The 17,009-nt window shown below is 41.6% G+C and overlaps 1 protein-coding gene and 1 pseudogene across 2 annotated transcripts in view; one reads left to right on the forward strand and one right to left on the reverse strand.

The window, feature by feature from the left end:
- The window catches only part of ALDH1L2 (aldehyde dehydrogenase 1 family member L2), a 59,647-nt gene that overhangs the window by 12,110 nt on the left and 30,528 nt on the right, over window positions 1–17,009 (forward strand). For both annotated transcript variants that reach the window (XM_047788120.1, XM_047788119.1), the window contains exons 3-10: window positions 864–1,098; window positions 3,968–4,133; window positions 4,853–4,954; window positions 5,165–5,254; window positions 7,622–7,756; window positions 8,876–9,001; window positions 9,573–9,664; window positions 11,560–11,707. In XM_047788120.1, the coding sequence (XP_047644076.1) occupies window positions 864–1,098; window positions 3,968–4,133; window positions 4,853–4,954; window positions 5,165–5,254; window positions 7,622–7,756; window positions 8,876–9,001; window positions 9,573–9,664; window positions 11,560–11,707 (1,094 nt within the window). The remainder of the gene's footprint in view (window positions 1–863; window positions 1,099–3,967; window positions 4,134–4,852; window positions 4,955–5,164; window positions 5,255–7,621; window positions 7,757–8,875; window positions 9,002–9,572; window positions 9,665–11,559; window positions 11,708–17,009) is intronic.
- LOC125131613 (cytochrome c oxidase subunit 7B, mitochondrial-like) lies at window positions 13,565–16,770 on the reverse strand (annotated as a pseudogene).

Genomic DNA, 17,009 nt, shown 5'->3' on the forward strand with positions numbered 1-17,009 from the left:
AGGAAATGAACTTTTCCCTAGTGCCTGGTCCCAGCGTACAGTTAACTAGAATCATGACACCAGTTCAAACTCTGCCATTTGATAGCCATGTGTCCTTGGGCAAGTTACTTAAACTTGCTCAGCTTAGTTCAACAGTGCCCATCTCACATGGTTAAATGAAATAATGTATGTAAAGTGCTCAACACTGCACCTGATTCACAACAAGGATCAATGATGACAGCAGCTGTTTTGTTGTCAGAATAGTCAACAAGAGCGGCCCAGAATAGTCTTGGGGCAGCCAAAACTCAATATGGGAGAGTGGAGTTCCTGTCATGGCTCAGTGGAACCAAATCATCCTTGGCCTTGCTCAGTGGGTTCAGGATCTGGCATTTCCATGAGCTATGGTGTAGATTGCAGACGTGGCTCAGATCCGGCATGGCTGTGGCAACACCAGATCTGAGCCCTGTCTGCTACCTGTACCACAGCTCATGGTAATGCCAAATCCTTGACCCACTGAGCGGAGCCAGGAATCGAACTCGCATCCTCATGGATAATAGTCAGGTTCGTTACTGCTGAGCCACAATGGGAACTCCATAATTTTTGACCTGTGAAAGAAGCAACTTCAGCTAAAATCTCAAAATGGTATCTGGCCACAAAGTTTTGAATTCATATTATGCCTTCAATATGCAGATAAAAATCCCATTAGAAAAATGGATGGATCTTGATAAAATTACAACAGGGCAAATCCTGGTCTGAATCTAAATTGTTCATCATGTTTTATTTGTGAATGTTTTTATGAAATTACCATGTATGAATCCATAGTAATAGAAAATTATGGCTAAAACTTTTTTTTTGATGAAAATAATCTTCTCTTTCACGCTCAGCTTTGGCTGCAGAGAAAAATGGGACCCCTGTGTTCAAGTTCCCTCGATGGAGAGCCAAGGGCAAGACCATAAAGGAGGTGGCAGAGGCCTACAGGTCCGTGGGTGCTGAGCTAAACGTGCTTCCCTTCTGCACACAGTTCATCCCCATGGATGTAATTGAGAGCCCCAAGCATGGTTCCATCATTTACCACCCGTCCATCCTTCCCAGGCACAGAGGAGCCTCTGCTATCAACTGGTGAGATTTTTTTTTTAAATAACCAAGATGGGCCCATTTCTCTTGCCTGTAGTCTTTCTTTTTCACAGAGGTGATCAAGGAACCAGATATGCTTGAACAGTTCTGAGGTCCTGATTGATGGCTACTGTGGCACAAACTCCCCTGAGATCTAGAGGTACTGCGTAAGCCAGAACAGCATTTCCCAAGAGTAATCGATGGCGAATTGGCTCCACCGAATGTAACTAGGTATTGAGCAAGCAAAGGTCCTGTGGTCAGACAAGTTTGTTTTTTGAAGGTCCTGTTTGTTTTTTGCTGGATTTCTTTCTCTCAGCATTTGGAGATTTTTTTTTCTTTTTATGAGTGCACCTGCAGCCTTTGGAAGATCTTGGGCTAATGGTCACATCAGAGCTGCAGCTGAGGCCTGTGCCACAGCCACACAAGATCCAAGCCACAGCTTGCAGCAACATTGGATCCTTCACCCACTGAGTGAGGTCTGGGATTGAACCTACATCCTCATGGAGACAGTGTTGAGTCTGAGCCACAATGGGAACTCCAGGACTTGGAGATTTTAATATGTACTTTAATAGGAGCAGTAGCATCATCTCCAAGAGGAAATCTGAATTCAAAGGGTTCCCAAACTTATTTGGCCATAGAACTTTTTTTTTTTTTTTTTTTTTTTTTTTTTTTTTGCGTAGAATTATCTTAATTCAGCACTTCCTGAAATATATTTATCTGAAATTATCTTTCTATGGTCTGTCTTCCCCCATTCAAATTTAAGCTTCTGAGGGAAGAAAGGACTATTCTAACTTTTTTTTTTTTTTGCTTTTTAGGGCCGCACCCATGGCATATGGAGGTTCCCAGGCTAGGGGTCAAATCGGAGCCACAGCTGCTGGCCTACATCACAGCCACAGCAAGGCCAGATCCGAGCTGCGTCTGCAGCCTACCCCACAGCTCACAGCAACACGGGATCCTGAGCGAAGTGGTTCCTAGTCGGATTCGTTTCCGCTGAGGCACAATGGGAACTCCTGTAGTCTGACATTTTTTACTGCCGTCATGTCCCAGTATCAGGAACACTGCTCCGTGAACTGAAGGTGCTCAGTACCATGGGGACAGTATGCTGTGGGCAGAGGTAGGCCTTTCTTACCTCCTGTACCTTCTCTCCCTTACTTGCCATCTCCAAGCCGTCTCTCTGTGTCACATTATCAGATAGACAGAAAAAAATCTACCCTTAGTTTAAATGCGGTGAAAAAATTTCATCATACTTAAAGACTGATTACATGAATTGATTTCTTTTTGGCTCTTGTAAATAGTACTATAGTGGATATCTTTGTACTTAAATGTGTATTTTTTTTCTCATCTCACATTGCGTCCACATACAGAATCATGGGATCAAAGTATATGAATATTTTCAAGGCTCTTGATGTCAGTTAATTCTTCAGTATTTCTGATGAGTGGTTGATGGGTTGGTTGGTTGGTTGATTGACTTAGGTCTTACTTGATTAATAGCTCATGGCTGACCTACTAGTCCATACTCTGTTTATATTCATTCACCTACTCTCTGATTATGCTTTTTTATTTTTATTTATGTATTTATTTGTCTTTTGGAGGCCTCACCCGCAGCATATGGAGGTTCCCAGGCTAGGGGTCGAATCGGAGCTGTAGCTGCCGGCCTACCCCACAGCCATAACAACACCAGATCTGAGCTGTGTCTGTGACCTACACCACAGCTCATGGCAACACCGGATCCTTAACCCACTGAGCAAGGCCAGGGATCGAACCTGCAACCCCATGGTTTCTAGTCAGATTTGTTTCCTCTGCACCGCAACGGGAACTCCTGTACTTTTTTTAAATTATTTTTTTTTTGGCCATACCCGAGAGAGGCATGTGGAAGTTCCCGGGCCAGGAATTGAACCTGCTTCATAGCAGTGACCAGAGGCACAGCAGTGACAACACTGGATTCTTAACCCACTGCACCACCTGGGAACTCCTAATATGCTTTTATGTATATATATTTCCACATATCTGGTTTGTTGTGTGGATTATAAGGTCTGTAGGGCTAGACTTTATAGAACACATAATAAAAATAGTTGAATTAATAAACTATTTTTTATTACAATATATAGACAGTCTACAACTAATTCTAGCTCTAAGTGATGCTCGTACCTGAATTGTGCAACCTAAATTAATAATCAGTTCTTTTTTTTTTTTCTTTTCTTTTGTCTTTTTGCCATTTCTTGGGCCGCTCCCACGGCATATGGAGGTTCCCAGGCTAGGGGTCCAATCAGAGCTGTAGCCACCAGCCTACACCAGAGCCACAGCAACACAGGATCCGAGCCTCCTCTGCAACCTATACCACAGCTCACGGCAAGGCTGGATCCTTAACCCACTGAGCAAGGCCGGGGATCGAACCTGCAACCTCATGGTTCCTAGTCGGATTCATTAACCACTGAACCACGACAGGAACTCCAATCAGTTCTCCTTTTAACATTGCACGGATCATCCTCTGTTTTATCTTTCATTATTGTATTCTAACTAATAGTCAAGTACAATGTAGGAATTGGACCCGGGCAGGCAAAATTGATGCAGTAGAAAGCTGACACCTGGGAGTCAGTGACTGGTGGTAATGATGGACTCTAATGCCTTTTTGCATATGCAGGTCATTAGAATGTGTTAACAAGGAAGACTACAGACATGAGGATGTATAAAATAGCAGTACCATTAAGTTCTGCTTTTTATGTGTGCTGACATCACCCAGTTCTGCTGTAATTTCTCACAGTAGCTTCATTCACTGTATACTTTCCATTGAAACTACCTTGTATTTTAATGTCACTATTTCATCACCTTATGGTACAGTTACCCAACATTTTACTTGAAACTCTTCTTTTCACAGGACTCTAATCATGGGAGACAAGAAAGCTGGGTTTTCTGTTTTCTGGGCTGATGATGGTTTAGACACAGGACCCATCCTTCTTCAGAGGTCATGTGATGTCCAACCCAATGATACAGTGGATGCACTTTATAATCGATTTCTTTTTCCTGAAGGAATCAAGGCCATGGTCAGTATATTTATGCCATCAAGGAGAATTTAGTAAACCTTTCAAGTTTTGGAAATGTTTTTCTTTTGCTGAGAATTTGCTCCTGCGAATTTTTACTAACATAAAAAAGCTGAAAAACAAAATTAGATTTTTATTTGCCAGTAGGATGGTATATTTAGGGTAGACGTCTGAACATTAGAATTTCTTAGTCTGTGAAGCTGACCTGTTCTTCTGCAAGCAGTTATCAGATGGATAAAGTAGCAGTCAAATGCCTTCATTTATTTTACCGAGTACCTGAATCACCAATCCTGTCTGTAAGGACGTGTGGTGAAGAAGTGTACGGAATCTTAAGAAAAGTTGCCATGTAATTTGGACTTCCTTTGAAAGTATTTGAAATCAGTCTCTGGGACAGGGTGAAATTTGTCATTGGTTTATTTGTTCTGATATGCTCTGGGTAAAAATCTCAAAGCATGTGCTTGAAGCTCTTTTCAGCTCTCCTTTTCCTTATCTGTAAAACAGGACTAATAATGTCCACCTTGTAGGACCAGTGGGGTGTTGCAAGGGATCTTTTACATAAAGTAGCTGCCACACTGCCTGGCACAATTATGGATCTGAAGAAGTGGTAGTTATTTGTAATCAAAGTCTGATTTTCTGGACAGATTTACATGTAGTCTGTCAAACAGAAACTTCAATCAAACAGTTGACCACTGGGCTCTAAGAGGTAACATTTTTGGCTTTAGGTGGAAGCAGTCCAGCTTGTAGCTGATGGAAAAGCTCCTCGTATTCCCCAGTCGGAAGAAGGGGCAACATATGAAGGTATCCAGAAAAAGGAAAATGCTGAGGTATTTATATCAATTCAGTGACACATCTCGGAGTTCTTTGTTCTGTACCTTTAAGCACTTCCCAGTGTACCATTTCCTCACCAAAAGGTAGAGCTCCGAGCCAGCTCACCTTATTCCTTTCTGTGTCTGCCACTGATGGACACAAATGTTTCTGTTGCCTTTGAGACTTGGAGCATTAGGAAGTTCAACCTGTGCTTTGTGCATCCCTAGATTTCTTGGGATCAGTCTGCTGAAGACTTACATAACTGGATCCGAGGTCATGATAAAGTCCCTGGAGCTTGGACAGAGATAAATGGACAGGTATGTTCCAGGGACCCATTTTTTTTCCCTTGCATATGACCTTTGTAAGAGGTATTACACATGAGTCTAGGTTTCCTCTGGTTCTTCCTTTGAACCAAACATGTTCTAGGCACAAGTGAGCCACTCGCTTTACTCAGCAGGTATAGAGCATTGGCTGTGAAGCAGATTCTAGGCACAGCCTCTGCTTTCAGGGAAATTGCAGTTTTTTGGAGAAATTAGAGAAGTGAATGAACATTCACAATGAATATGACAGATGCTATAACTGAGGCCCAGACTCAAATGTCTTAGAACATCCTTTTTGCTTGCGCTATGAAAAGAGGTCAACAGGTAGGGAATGAGATGAAGAGTTAAAGACCCAAACAGGGACTGGCAATAGTGTTCCATGAAGCCAGAGCCCCAGGTGTGAGGAGCGGGTGTGAGAGGCAAGGGGAGAGATGAAGCAGGGACAGTGGGCAGGGGCAGGGGCGGAAAAGGCCTGACCCCTGGGGAATCTCCACTCGACTCAGCGTCTCAGCTTTCACCTCTTCTGGAAGTCTCCTGACCTCACACACCTAGCCTGGTGGGATTGGGCGCCCCTCTCCACTCTGTTCCAGTGCATACATAATACATGCATAATAGGCTGCCTACCTCTGACACAGCATATTATGCTTTGTAAACGTCTCTTTATATATCTCTCTCCTGATAACCACCCCCTTCCCATAGCCTGTGAACCAAAGGCAAGGGCTTCGTATTATTGCTTTGATCATCTCAGCACTTAAACAGCATTCTTAGTGTGTATTAGGTGTCAGTAAAAGTATGGGAACAATGTAATGGAATCAATCAAGGACAGGGGAGGAAGTTTAGTACAGTGGTTAAGAGTGTGGGAGTGAAAGGTATCATGCTATGTGAAAGTCAGGCAGAGAAAGACAAATACTGTATATCACTTATCACTGTATGAATCTAAAAAATATGACAAACTAGTGAATATAACAAAAGAATTAGGCTCACAGATACAGAGAACGAACTGGTGGTTACCAGTTGTGGGGCGAGCAATGTAGTTATAAGGGATTAAGAGGTACAACCTAGGAGTTCCCCTGTGGCTTAGTGGGTTCAGAACCCGACTAGAATCCATGAGGACGTGGGTTTGATCCCTGGCCTTGCTCAGTGGGTTAAGGATCGGCGTTGTTACCGCAAGCTGCAGTATAGGTCACAGGTGCAGCTGAGATCCGGTGTTGCTGTGGCTGAGGAACAAGCTGGCAGCTGCATCACCCATGTGACCCTTAGCCTGGGAACTTCCATATGTGTGGGTGTGGCCCTAAAAGAAGAAAAAGAAAGTACAACCTATTAGGTATAAAATAAGCTACAAGGATATGTTGTATAACACAGGGAATATAGCCAATATTTTATAGCTATAAATGGAGCATAGCCTTTAGAGAGTGTGAATCACGATATTGTATACTTGTAACTTATATAATATTGTACAATAGCTATATTTCAATAGCAAAACAATGCTACTGTAGACAGCCTTGCACATGTTCCCTTGATCACATGGGGAATGGGGGGTTTATATCTGAGACTATAGTGACAGCGTCATAACCGAGTGTGGTATCTGAAGCCAGAATGTCTCCATTCAAATTCTGGCTCTGGCACTATTTGCTATGTCACCTCGGGCTGGTTCCTTAAACAGTAGGTGCCCTGCTTTCCTCATTGTGGAATGAGACTAATATTCGGAATTTTGGGTTGTTGTGAAGATGAAATGAATGAATATATGTTAATTCATCTAACTACTTAGTCCCTGACATAGAATAGGTGTTCAATAAATATTAACTATGATAATGATCAACAAATGACAGATAATGGCCGTAGAGTTATAATAATAACTATAATAACAAATCAGTTAATATCCAGTTCTTTTGGCTGCAGTCTGGAGCCAGTCCTTTTCCATGAACTGACCCACAAAGCACCCTGTACCCCCCCCCATCACGTACCCCACTGCGGTGGAATAGTCTCTTTAGGACTCTGCTTCTGCCCTCCCTGACCCCTCACCAACACCTCCACTTCCCCCACAAAGCCCACCTTCAGCCTGCAAAGTCTGAGAGGGCTTTTGTCTCATTCACCTCTGTGTCACTGTGAGTAAATGATAAATGTCTTTGTGTCGCCTGGATGTGGGGCAGTTTTTAAACTCTTCCGTCACACATTCACAGACGTCTCTTGCCTCCTGTCATTTCTGTGGATGCTTGTCTCTTACATTGAGAGTCGGGAGTCCCCACTTTGATCGTAAATGAGAATTCCATCTCCAGCATCTTGGCAGGGAGTGCTGCTTGCACACACCCTTAGACACAGCCTTCACTGCCTCCTGTCACCCTCTGGCTTTGATCTCTTTATTAGGTGGTCACTTTCTACGGCTCATCATTGCTGAATAGCTCCGTCCCTCCTGGAGAACCACTGGAAATTAAAGGTGCCAAGAAGCCTGGCCTTGTTACCAAAAATGGACTTGTTCTTTTTGGTAATGATGGAAAAGCAGTGAGTGTTCAATATGGTCACCTATAAAATGCCTTTTTTTGTTGTTGTTGTTTCCTTTGAGAACCCAAACTGTCGAGGCTTTCACAGGGTAGTGTGGCGTTGCAGTCGGGTGGGAGGCTTACACTGTCTGTGCCCTTTCTCTCTGGACATGCAGTGGCTCTATGTGCCTCCATAAGAGCAAGGCTTCTCAGGATGGGCCCCGTGACTTGCACAGTCTGCTCTGCGATGCAGTAGACAGAGCTTGGAGTTCAGTCAGGAAACCGGGTGTGAATCTCTGCTTCGTCACTTAATGGTCTTCGGCAGGACACCACATCCTCTGAGCCTCAGTGGCCCCATCTGTAAAACAGAGAGTAATCCCATCTGTCTGCCCTGCCCCTGCTGGAGTCTGGGAGGGTCACCCATTGTCGCCCTCTTCAGGTGCTCCTTCCATCCTCACTGGGCAGATACCCGCCCACACCACCTGTGCCTGGGAATTTGGACCCGGGACCTCAGTGGACTCTTGGGCAGTTGCCCAAGGAAAAAAGTGAAAGGGAACCTGCAACCCACAGATACTTGCTGGTGGCTCACGGGGTAGATCAGGTATTAAGGTTGTAGGCTTCAGAGTCCAGCTAGTCCTGGGCAACCCCAGTTGTGACCACAGTTCCATTACTGGCTGTGTGGCACTGGGCAAATTACTTAACCTCGCTGAGCCTCCATCTCCTCATCAGAAAAATGGAGACAATAATGGCACCTGCCTCCATCAGGATTTATGAGCTCAAATAAAACTTCATGTACACAATACTTAGCACTGTGCATTCTACAGAGGCAGTTGTAATTATAGTAATAGTAATAGTAGTCACAGTGGGTTTTAGACTAAATGCCTACGTCCAAGTGTCAATTTTCTAGGGACTTATTACCTATTTTGAGGTGTATCTACCCCTCAACCTCTTCCTTTCTGCTGTCATGATTGAAATACTGTTCCCGTCCTTTTACACAGAGCGGCAAGTGCTTCTAATTCACGTTTTGAATTTGCCAATAATCTGGTCCATAGACCCATATGAGACCCCTTCTCCCACCAGCCTCATTTTTGGAATTGTCCTAATCCTCCCCTCTTCTGTTTGTCGTGTTGTTATTTCCTAGCTGATGGTAAGAAATCTGCAATTCGAAGATGGAAAAATGATCCCTGCCTCTCAGTACTTTGCAGCGGGTGAGACGTCCATGGTGGAACTTACAGCCGAAGAGGTGAAGGTGGCGGAGACCATCAAGGTGACCGTGTGAAGTTCTTCGTGTTTCCTGTCTCTTGGAAAACATTGCCTTTTCTGTAACTGGTGCAATTAATCCTCGCAGTTACTTGGGATGCAACTTTATTTCCTCTTAGTTTTTTTTTTTGTCTTAGCCGCGAAAAGAAATCAGTGCCAAAATGTATACACAAATGTGTTTTTCCTTCACATTATTTATGAATAATAAATAACCAGCCGCTGCAGGGTGGTGTGGGGGTCAGGGGTGAAGCTGGAATTCGAGGGTTGGGGAGGAATCATGCAGGGCCCCAGGCTCGCTATCTTCAAGGTCCCGCTGGGGGTCACCCCCATCCCTGATGGCCAAGAAGGGCACAAGCACACGGAGAACTGTGGGCGGGGGGGGAGGTTTTTCATGGGCCAAGACTGGGAGGTCACTTAGATTCACTGGCCAGAAGTCAGTCACATGGCTGCAGCTAACTTAAATAACTGCTGAGAAATGTCATCGAGCCATGTAAAGAAGTGGGCTTGATGAAGAGCTAGTTGGTCTCTGCCACAGTGTCCTATGTGGCACCTCCCTCATGAAAGTTTCCCTTGTGTAGGTCATCTGGGCTGGAATTTTAAGCAACATCCCTGTTATTGAAGATTCAACAGACTTCTTTAAATCTGGAGCAAGCTCGATGGATGTTGCCAGGTAAAAACCACCACTCAGTTTGCTTGCATCCCCTCCACCAGGCATTTTTTGGACCTCAACTTTGAAAAGCAAGCCCACACTCTTTGTCCTGGATGTCATCTGAGACTCTTTCCCACCTGCCCCACCCTGTTTCTCTTTTCTTCATCTGTTTCGGTCTTTTTTGTTTCCATGGTCAAATACATGCATTTATTCCCTTCTTTGTTGCTAACCAGGAGCTGTTTTCATACTTCCTATGTCCCTAGAAAACAACCTTTCTAATTGTTTCTTTTAAAAATCTGTCTTCATATTTCTTAGGTGATTCTCCTCTAATTTGACATTGGAATTGGGAAGCTCTGGTTGAGAATGTTAGTTGGGAATTTGCTTAGTCTCATCCAAAAGAATGCCTGACATTGATCGCACTTACCCTAAATCTTTTTTTTTTTTCCCATCCCCCCAAGTTACCCATATGACATGTCCAGAAGGAGGATTATCAGGCTACTTGCAAGAGTCAGGATCGTCACCCTAGAGTCAGAATTTCTCTACAGAGGTTTAGAACAAGTTGAAAGGCCTAGAGGAATAGAATGCCCCCTCTGTGGCAGGAAGAGCAGACCACAATCCTAAAAATGAAGCTTCTTGCAAAAGTGCCTTTTCTTCCTGGACTGAACCATGGCCATTCACTAAATAAACAAGGTGAAGGCCTCTTGACAGTCTTTCATGTTGACAGGATTCTCAATGCAGGATGAATTCATTACCCTTCTTGATGAATACTCTGTTTTATTCATTTATTCACTCATGTATGTAACACAATTTATTGCACGTTTAAGATGTATCAGGAGCTGTTTTTCGCACCGGGGGTACAGTTATGAACAAGCCAAAGTCCCTTCATTCATGGATCTTTTTTATTCCAATAATTAGCAGATATCATTATCAGAAGTCAAGAGTTTTGGTCCCTTCTAATTTGTTCAACTGAAACTTCTAATTTGTTCAACTGAAGATTGCAACATTGTACTTTTAGTCTTTCTTTCTTAGTTTTTTTGTTTTTTTTTTTTTTTGCTAGCAAGATACTCCTGCAGGAATTATCCATTTCCTGTTTGAGTGTCTGACTTATCACCATCATCTGATAGCATTTCGAACTACCAAGGCGCCTTATCTCTTTTAGAGAATAAATGGCTGAAAAACTATGATAGGCTTTCTCCACTGCATCTAGTACACTATTGTTGTTCAAGAAATGTCGAACTACAGCTGTCATTTAAAACATTAACAGTGAAAAATCAAAAGGTTGGAAAGGAGTTTACAAATTATATGAACACACTCCATAGTTTTAGTTTGTACCTGTCTTATCCATGGAATACAAACAAATGTTTATTTTATTCTCACATAGGAGCTGGAGAACATATTCTATGATATGACTTTTGTTTCTCATCATCTTCCCAGTTCAGAAATATCCTTTATTTCTTTTAAAAATTTTTATTACAGTATAGTTGATTTACAATGTCGTGTCAATTTCTGCTGTAATTAAAGTGACCTGGTCATACCTGTATACATTCTTTTTCTTATCTTCCATCATGTTCTGTCACAAGAGACTGATTTCTTAATCGTTGAGTACATTTAGAAGGAAAGAAACTGACTTTATGTGCCATTTATCATCTTGCTTGCAAGTTAATTAAAATGTCTTTGCCTTGATTTCTTATATTTCTCGTCATGTGTGAAGTTTTTTATTTTCTAATTGCCCCTGTCCTTCAATACAGCTTTACAATTTTTATCTCCCAATCTTATCAACTTCTCTGATTAATATCAAAGAGACATAAATGGGCATGTGACATACATCTGACTTCAAAGCAACTTAAATGTAATGATACAGCCTCCCTAAACTCTTTAATAGAATGTCAGTCACATGAGCTTGTTCTTCCCTTCAGGCTGGTTGAAGAGATCAGGCAGAAATGTGGAGGGCTTCAGTTGCAGAATGAAGATGTTTACATGGCCACCAAGTTTGAAGACTTCATCCAGAAAGTTGTGCGGAAACTGAGAGGAGACGATCAGGAAGAGGAGCTTGTGGTGGATTACGTAAGCCTGCCTACCATGTACTGCGCAAAGAATGCGGGGCCTTGCCTCCATTGCTTTTTACACTTACAACCTCTTAAAAATGACAGTGTTTTTTGGTTTGTTTGTTTTGCTTTTTAGGGCCACACCTGCAGCATGTGGAGGTTCCCAGGCTAGGGGTCGAATCGGAGCTGCAGCTGCTGGCCTACACGGTAGCTGCAGCGACGCCAGATGCGAGCTGCTCTGCCGCCTACATCACAGCCCATAGCAACACCGGGGTCCTTAACTCATCGAGCGAGGCCAGGGATCAAACCTACCACCTCGTCGTGGTTCCGAGTCAGATTTGTTTCTCCTGCGCCACGAAGGGAACTCCTAAAATGACAGTTTTATTGAGATTTGAATTCAGGTACCATACATTTCACCCTTTTAAAATGTACAATTCATTGGTTTTTAGTGTATTCACTGAGTTGTGCAACCATCACCACGGTCTGATTTTGGAACATTTTTATCACGCCCCCCAGAGAAACCCAGTATTCACTGGCAGTCATTCGTGCTCTCCTCTCCCAGCTCCTGCCCCCTGGAAACCACTCATTTACATTCTGTCTCTATGCGTTTGCCTCGTCTAGATATTTCATACAAATGGAATTCTAGAACGAGTGACCTTTAGCATCTGGCTTCTTTCTCTCAGCATGATGTGTTCAAGGGTCATCCACGTTGTAGAGAATACTACCGCTCTATTTCTTTTTCTGACTAAATACTACACTGTGTGGATAAACCACATTTTGTTTCTCCACTCCTCAGTCGATGTTCATTTGGGTTGTTTCCACGTTGCAGCTATTATAAATAATGCTGCTCTGAAACTTCATGTATGAGTTTCTGGGTGACCATATGTTCTCAACCCTCTTGGGTAAATATCTGGAAGTGGCCTTGGTGAGTCATGTAGTAACTCTGTGTTTAACTTTTTGAGGAACTACCCAGCTGTTTTCCAAAGTGACTACCCCATCTTACAATGCCACTAGCAACGTAGGAGGCTTCTAATTTTCACGTCCTCACCAACATATGCTGTGGTCTGTTTTTTCTGTTTCAGCTCTTGTGGGTGTAAAATCCTATCTCCTGATTTTAATGTACATTTCCTTAATGACTAATGATAAACCTCTTTTCATGTGTTTATTGGCCATTTGTATATCTTCTTTGGAGAAATATATATTCAAATCCTTGGCCTGTTTTTAAGTTTACAAGGCCTTTCTATATTTTAGATACTGGACCCTAGTCAGATATATATTATTTCTAAATATTTTCTCCCATTCTACAGGTTGTCTTTTCATTTTTTTTTTTGATAGTGTCCTTTAACACACAGAAGTTTTAAAATTTGATTAAGTCTAATTTATCTCTGTTCCTTTGCCACTTGTGCTTCTATATGTCTTATTTTATGGGTTTCTTTCTTTTTTTCTTTTTCTTCCTTTTTTTTTTTTTTTTTGCTCCTTGATTCCTCCTTTACTGCTTTCTTTTTTGTTAAGTGATATTGTCTAGTATGCTAGTTTAACCTCTTCTCGTTTCTTTTGCTGTGTATTTTTAGTTATTTTCCTAGTGATTGCCTTGAGGATTCCCATAGACATTTTTCTTAAAACCTTCTAGCTCAGATTAATACCAACAAGTGTAGAAGAACTTTGCTACTGTGTAGCTCTGCTTCCAACCCTCTTATTTGTGCTATTGTTGTCATGCAGATACACCTCTATACATTATAAGTCCACTGGCATAGTTTTATAGTCATTGCTCTGTGCAGTTGTCTTTTAAATCAGATAAGAGAAGGAAAGAACTTAAAACCAAATGCATTTTTTGAAGATTTCAAATATACTTTATTTCTTCAGTCATGCCATATTTTAATGGGTACAGAGAGCTTTTACTTGGCATCAATTATGAGGTGGTTTTGAAACAATTCAGTATTAAACCAGTTGGGATGATTGCTCTTCTCTCCAGTCCTTTGGGGTGACTCTGCCAACAGGGGACAGGTTCCATTTGATTCTAATTTGTGTTGCACCACAGCAACACAGAAAGTGGCTCCACTAGCTAATATAGCATTACTATATTTGTCATGGAAATCAGGTGCCTGCTTCTGGTGGCTCCGCCTTGCCATTGTTTGCTGAATGCTTCGAACTCTGAGATGACTTAGTGCATTTTTGGCCAAGGGAAACGTAGTGAAGCTTTAGACAAAACTGCCGCAACTGCTAGCTTCTTGCAACTACACATTCAGTACCTTTGCAAAGAGCCCTGAAAAAAAAAAAAAAACCCCAAAACAAATGCATTTATACTGACTTATATTTACCTTTCTCAGTGTTCTTTATTTCTTCATGTAGATTTAAGTTACTATCTAGTGTCCTTTTGTTTCCACCTGGAGGACATCTTTTAGTATTAGTATTTTTTGAAAAGCAATGTGCTAGCAATGAATTATCTCAGTTTTCGTTCATTTGGAAATGACATAATTTCTCCTTTGTTCTTAGAGGATATTTTTGCCATATATAGAATTTGGGGTTGACAGTCTTTCAGCACTTTGAATATGTCATCCTATTGCTTTCTGGCTTCCATGGTTTCTCAGGATGAATCATCTATTAATTTTATTGAGGATCCTTTTTTTTTTTTTTTTGTCTTTTGCCTTTGGTCGTTGTTGTTGTTGCTATTTCTTGGGCCACTCCCACGGCATATGGAGGTTCCCAGGCTAGGGGTCGAATCGGAGCTGTAGCCACTGGCCTACGCCAGAGACACAGCAACGCGGGATCCGAGCCGCGTCTGCAACCTACACCACGGCTCACGGCAACGCCGGATCGTTAACCCACTGAGCAAGGGCAGGGATCGAACCTGCAACCTCATGGTTCCTGGTCGGGTTCGTTAACCACTGTGCCACGACGGGAACTCCTGAGGATCCTTTTTATGTGATGAGTTGCTTCTCTCTTGCTGCTTTCAAATCTCTCTTTCTCTTTTGACCATTTTATTATGATGTGTCTAGGGGTGGATCTCTTTAAGATTTTTCTACTTGGAGTTTATTTATCTTCTTGGATGTGCAGATTAATGTTTTTCATCAAATTTTGGACATTTTCAACCATTATTTCTTCAAATATTCTTTCTGCCCCCTTCTTCCTCTCTTCACATTCTGAGACTCTTATTCTGCATGTATTGGTACATTTGATGGTGTCCTGCAAGCTTCTGAGGCTCTGTTCATTTTGAAAATTCTTTTTCCTTCCTGTTTCTCAGACTGAATGTATCTTTACTGACCTAATGTCTGGTGTGCTGATTCTTTCTTCTGCCTGCTTAAATCTACTGTTGAGCTCCTCTGGTGACTTTTGCACTTTTCAAATTTAGAATTTCTATTTGGTTCTTTTTTAATAATTCTTATCCCTTTATTGATATTCTCTGTTTGGTGAGAATATTCTGTTATTTTCATTTTATTTTTTATTTTTTGGCTGCACCCAGGTCATGTGAAAGTTCCTGGCCCAGAGATCGGACTGGCACCACAGCATTGACCCAAGCCACATTAAGGACAATGCTGGATCCTTAACCTACTTTGCCATGAGGGAACTCCTCCTTTAATTCTTTAGACATACTTTCCTTTAGCTCTTTTTATATATTTATAAAAGCTTGTTTAAAATCTTTGTGTAATAAATCCAATGTCTAATCTTCTTCTAAGTGATTTCTATTAACTGTCCCCCCCCCCCTCGCCCCAGTGTGTGGGCCTTTTTTGTTTGTTTGTTTCCTTGCATTTCTTATGATCTTTTGTTGAAAATTTGACCTTTTTGTTTTTGCTTTTTGTTTCATTTCGTGGTATGTTTTCTTGGCTGTGCCTGCAGCATGCAGAAGTTCCCAGGGTGGAGATCAAACCCATGCCACAGTGGTGACCCCAAGCCACTGCAGTGACAATGCCTGATCCTTAACCTACTGTGCCACAAGGAAATTCCAAAAAATAGACATTCTTAAATAATAGAATATGACAATTCTGGAAATCAGACCCCACCTACCTTCTTAGGGATTGTTGCTGCTGGTTGTTGTTGCTTTTTCTTTGTTTAGTGATTTTCCTGGACTAATTCTGCAAAGCTTGTATTCTTTGTTGTTTTCCACTACTTAAGTCTCTGCTTGGTTAACTGAGTGGTCAACTAATGGTTATACATAGATTTCTTTAAATTCCTTGAACCAGTAAGTCTCCCAGCTTTTAATGAGGGCTGTATGTTAGGGTATACATTTAAAGCCCCAGCAAGCAGTTTACAATGCTTTCGTAGTCTTCACACATTTCTTACTTGCACAGAGTTTCAGGTCAGCCACAGGTAAGAAATTAGGGCTTTTTAAGCACATGCACAAGTCTTATACTAGATTGGTCTTCTAGATTCCCAGGAATATGTCAGAGCTTCTTAAAGATCCCTGTGGATATCTCATGCCCATTTTTCATTTTAAGTCCTTTGATCACCTATTTGTTAGCCCCAGTTGGTATTAAGCCTTGGGCAGCTACAATATTAAACAGTTGCCACTGATTATTTTGACAAACGCCTAGAGATAGGATGTTTATGTATAGAAAGCTCTGAATCAGGTCAAATTAAAATAAGCCCTGAGAATGGAGCTTTTCATGGAGCTACCAGGCCAAATAATAATAACTGTCTTGGGATGAGGCTTTTGGAGAGCTCCAGACCAATTTTCTCCCTCATAGCTAATAGACTGCTGTTTTTCACAGCTCCCATACTTGCAAGGATGTTGATTTTCAAGTTACTGCAGAGCTGTCGAGAGAGATGGGAATGGGATAAATTAATATGCCACAAAGCTCACTGTTCTTATAAACATTCTTCTTGATTAAATGGATTCTTGCAAGCCTCTGATTAATTTCCAGAGTCCTGAGAAAAATAATTTTGACAGTATTTTCTATTGTCCGCTTTGCTTTTTTCTAATGTTCTTTCAGATTTTCAAAGGTCCTTAATTTACTATTCCAGAAGTGCTTTTTATTCCTTTTTTTTTTTTAAATAAAAGGTAAGTTTGGAAAGCAGTTTAGCATCATCTGGTTGAGAACATGAATTTTGGAGTTAAACTAACCTCAATTTGAATCCAAGTAACATTGTTAGCTATGTGACCTTTGGCAAATTACTTAATTTCTCTAAGTTTCAGTTTCTTCGTATGTTAAATGGAATAATACTAACACCCAGGTGATAGGATTGCTGAGAGAATCAAATGTAAGACGTTTAGCATATTTCCAGAATGATGAGTTTATTTTTAAAATTTTTTAATTTTTTGCTTTTTAGGGCCTCACCAGTGGCATATGGAGATGCCCAGGATAGGAGTTGAATTGGAGCTACAG

This window comes from Phacochoerus africanus, chromosome 7 (assembly GCF_016906955.1).
Source record: "Phacochoerus africanus isolate WHEZ1 chromosome 7, ROS_Pafr_v1, whole genome shotgun sequence".
NCBI lineage: Eukaryota > Metazoa > Chordata > Mammalia > Artiodactyla > Suidae > Phacochoerus > Phacochoerus africanus.